General features: G+C 45.6%; 1 protein-coding gene across 1 annotated transcript; it reads right to left on the reverse strand.

Annotated features, from left to right (window-relative positions):
• Window positions 1-1,016: 1,016 nt before the first annotated feature.
• On the reverse strand, window positions 1,017-3,437 carry LOC120426085 (hexamerin-1.1-like). Its single transcript, XM_039590795.2, has 3 exons — window positions 3,275-3,437; window positions 3,084-3,211; window positions 1,017-3,022 (listed from the first exon to the last, which is right to left on the reverse strand). The coding sequence occupies exons 1-3, from the start codon at window positions 3,375-3,377 to the stop codon at window positions 1,151-1,153; spliced, it is 2,103 nt and encodes a 700-aa protein (XP_039446729.1). The 5' UTR covers window positions 3,378-3,437; the 3' UTR covers window positions 1,017-1,150.
• Between the last annotated feature and the right edge of the window lie 214 nt (window positions 3,438-3,651).

Raw genomic sequence — 3,651 nt, forward strand, 5'->3', positions numbered from 1 at the left:
TTTACCTAAATGCTCCAGTTTTACGGGTTAATTCCCATTTAAACTTGTTCCTGCTCAAGGCAAGCCAGTTTCCAACCAAATGGGCTGAAATTTTGGCCTGAGCCTCCATTTTGAGTACTCTTTCGGGCAATCTCATATAATTTTTGATTTGAGCAACTTTAATTTTTTTGACCCGGGCTAATCACGAGTTATCGCGATTTTACGAAAAAAAAGTTTTGAAAAAGTTACTTTTTGCGTTTCTCTTTGTTTCGTCGTCCGTGTCTGTCGCGGGTGACCATGAACGGCCATGATCGATGGCGACCAACTTTTTCAACACTTTTTTCGTAAAATCGCGATAACTCGTGATGTTTATAAGCAAACCCCTTATGTCTATATATCAATTTTTTTGTAATTGTTTTTGGATTTTATATGGAGATTTTCAGAAAAGTGGAAATTTTACCATTATCCGGGCAAATTTCACCGTTTTTTTTCCGAACCGAAACACGCTTTTAAAACATAATTATTTTCCAAAAAAATAAATTTTGCTAAACACGTTTTTCGGTTCAGTTCGGCATGCTTAACAACCCTACTTTCAGAAAATCGCCATATAAAATCCGGGTTTCGTGCTAACTAACTATTTTGACAGCTGGAACACCCACCTTACCTTATCTTATCTACATACCTTGCAGTTCCCGTACATTTCTTCAACCCAAGTGATTGCTACAAATTTTAAAGATATAGTCAGTCAGCTTACAACATCTACTCGATCGTTGAATGAACGCGCCTGTCATGATCGTCGTTACGAAGAGATCGTCAAAGATCGCACACGAAGGTAGTAACGAACGAAACCGAGCTCAACACTCAAGCAGCCCCGCGACACGCTCTTTCTGTATATCCCTGTTCTCTCTTTCTTGCTTGTGAGTGGTGACAGCAATCATTTGAATGCAATCTTGGGAAAGGTGATAGAAATGTTTGAACAATTCAAACTCGGCCCTGCTCAAATGAGAGAGGTGGTGAGAATCAAATGACTGTGTGAGTGACTTTGCGTTGCGCTAATCCTTTGTGTGTAACTAACAAAGGCGGTTGTTTATTGCTTGTTCGTGCGATTCATAGCAATTTATCAAAAACTAATTCAATCCATTTCATAGAACATAGTTCAAGCTGCGTCCTTCTAATAGCTCTGGTTGACCTTCATTTCGTCCATGTGGTAGATCATGACATCCTTGAACATCATGTTCTTCGTGTACCAGTACGTCATATCGATCTTCCGGTCGAAGGGGAAGCCCATTGGCAGCATATCCATGGTCGTCATTCCGCACATGTAGGTCTTGTCGAAAATCATATCGCCCTTAACCTCCGTCATCATGTACGGAGTGATGACAAAATACATCTGCATCTGCATGCCGCTGGTCCATCCCTTCGGCAGGATCAGACGATCCGGGAATCCACAGTGAGCTTCCGACATGTCGAGAATGAACTTGTCATTGCCGGCAATAGACATCATCATCTTCTTGTACAGATCAGTGTACATGGTGCGATCGCGGACACTCCAGAAGAAGTCACGCGAGTTGCGGATGATGGTGTTCTTGCCAACAACCAGATCCACCATGTATTGATCGATCTCGACAAACATCGTGCGGAACGTGTTGATGTCCATCATGTCCATGAACTTGGGACCCAGGAACACTCGCAGCATACCCTTGCCAGTGATCTCCGACATCACGTTCAGCGTGTAGGTGAACGGCTTGTGATTCAGACGCATGGTACGGCCAAGAACCGTCATGTCCCAGTACTTGTCGACGTTGGTCATCGGGACAACGTTGGAGATATCAGCATCAAAGTATTCGAAATAGGTCATCAGCTTGTCAACAACAACATCCTTGATGACGACTCCCTTGTACATGAGCTCATCCACAGTGTACATCGGCAGGTAGCTCTTGAACATGTAGTAGAACTCCAGCATGCGGTCCCACATGGAGTAGAACATCGGATCGCGCAGCGAGGTCTCGAAGTGCATCAAAGCAGAGGGCCAAACCATCTTGGACATGAAGTCGTTTCCACTCAGCAGCATGCGCGACATGACGTCCACGAAGCCAAACTTGGTGCACAGCATGTTATCCATGTTGCAGTTCATCATCTTGCCCAGGAAATCAATGTTCTTCCAGTCACGCATATCAATCTTGGTTCCATCGTCCATCATGAAGTATCCATCGTCGATCATCTTACGCATGCGCATCTCCCAGTCCATAAGCCATTCCAGCTTCAGGTAGTCGTCATCCTTGATCATGTAGTTGAAGTCCCGGTTCTTGAAGCTCATTCCGTTCCAGTAGCTCAGCATCGAGAAGAAGCCCAGCTTCAGCGGGAATCTCCAGGTCAGCGTCTTGATTGGGCGCATGTAGTTCGAGAAACGTTCCAGATTGTAACGGGCCAACAGCTGCTGGTGCATGTACAGGTACATCTCACCGGTGCGTTCCTTCATCATACCGAACATGTCTCCATCCAGGAAGAACGGATAATCCATCATGAAGTAGTAGTAGTACGAGTTCAGTCCAATATCGTTGTAGTAGTAGCTCATCATCATGTTTCCGTCCATCATCATCATATCGCCGTCCATCATCATTTTTACCGAGTCCACCGGGTAGGTCTGAGTGTAGTTGGAGTACACCACGTTGTACTTTCCGTTGCCGTAGAACCCAAACTTGGGATCGTACATCTTGCGGAAGGTGACCGATCGGATCATATCGGTGTTGAAGAAGTAGTACGGATAGATCTCGTAGATGGCTGGCAGCACCATTCCGCGCAGGTCCGTCCGGTGCAGCACGGTCAGCGTAACGGCATAGATGAACATGCCCTCGTTGATGTTCTCGCGCGCCCAGATCACGTTCTTGTAGTAGGTGTCCCAGTCCATCGAGTTGTACAGGAAGGTAAAGAGCATGTACGTCTGCTTCATCATCAGCTTGTTGTAGATGGTGAACACTTTGCCCTTCTCCAGGAAAATGTTCATCTTGTACATGTTCATGAACATCATCACCTGATCAACATTCTGTGGGTAGGAATTTTACGCAATGAGACATACTGTTAAGCAAGACTCCCACCGAACTTACATTGTACATCTTCATGTCCTCGACCCAGGTTTTGGTGTACACCATGTACTCCTCGTACTGCAGCGGCATGTGGATGTTGCGCAGAATCTCGAAGAAAAACTTTTGCTTCATCAGGAAGTCCTTGTCCGCTAAAATCGCATCTTCTTAGTTTGATTCGTACTCAGAGTGCCGAACAGACGTCTCAAACTTACCATACTTCATCATTTTGTCGCCGCCTGCGGGCTGCTGCTGGACGTACGATCCGCTGACCAGGACGGCCAGGGACACCGCGATCGCGGCAATGAACAGCTTCATCCTGACTGTAGAACTCTCTTCGCTGGAGGAACACACCACTGAACTGATTGTGGCCACTGCTGGGGGGAGGCCTTTTATATGGCTTGTGAGCTGTGCATCTGTGCGAAATGTACCGCAGTGATAGCCCAGGTTGGGTTATCAATGCTTCAAATTTACATTCCTACTTTGTATTACAATGTTGCACGTGGGATGATTTCGGGCAAGGTCAATTCGCCGTATTTTTTTGTTTATGTTGTAACTTTTCAAAAAGGCGAAACATTGGATGTAAACAAGC

This window comes from Culex pipiens, chromosome 3 (genome assembly GCF_016801865.2).
Source record: "Culex pipiens pallens isolate TS chromosome 3, TS_CPP_V2, whole genome shotgun sequence".
NCBI classification, from domain to species: domain Eukaryota; kingdom Metazoa; phylum Arthropoda; class Insecta; order Diptera; family Culicidae; genus Culex; species Culex pipiens.

Bases quoted from the DNA above. Each gene is read 5' to 3' on its own strand.
- LOC120426085 (XM_039590795.2), bottom strand. From the start codon at position 3,377: ATGAAGCTGTTCATTGCCGCGATCGCGGTGTCCCTGGCCGTCCTGGTC. The intron at 3,212-3,274 runs GTAAGTTTGAGA...ATGCGATTTTAG, and splicing joins CGACAAAATGATGAAGTATG to CGGACAAGGACTTCCTGATG. The intron at 3,023-3,083 runs GTAAGTTCGGTG...TCCTACCCACAG, and splicing joins AGGACATGAAGATGTACAAT to AATGTTGATCAGGTGATGAT.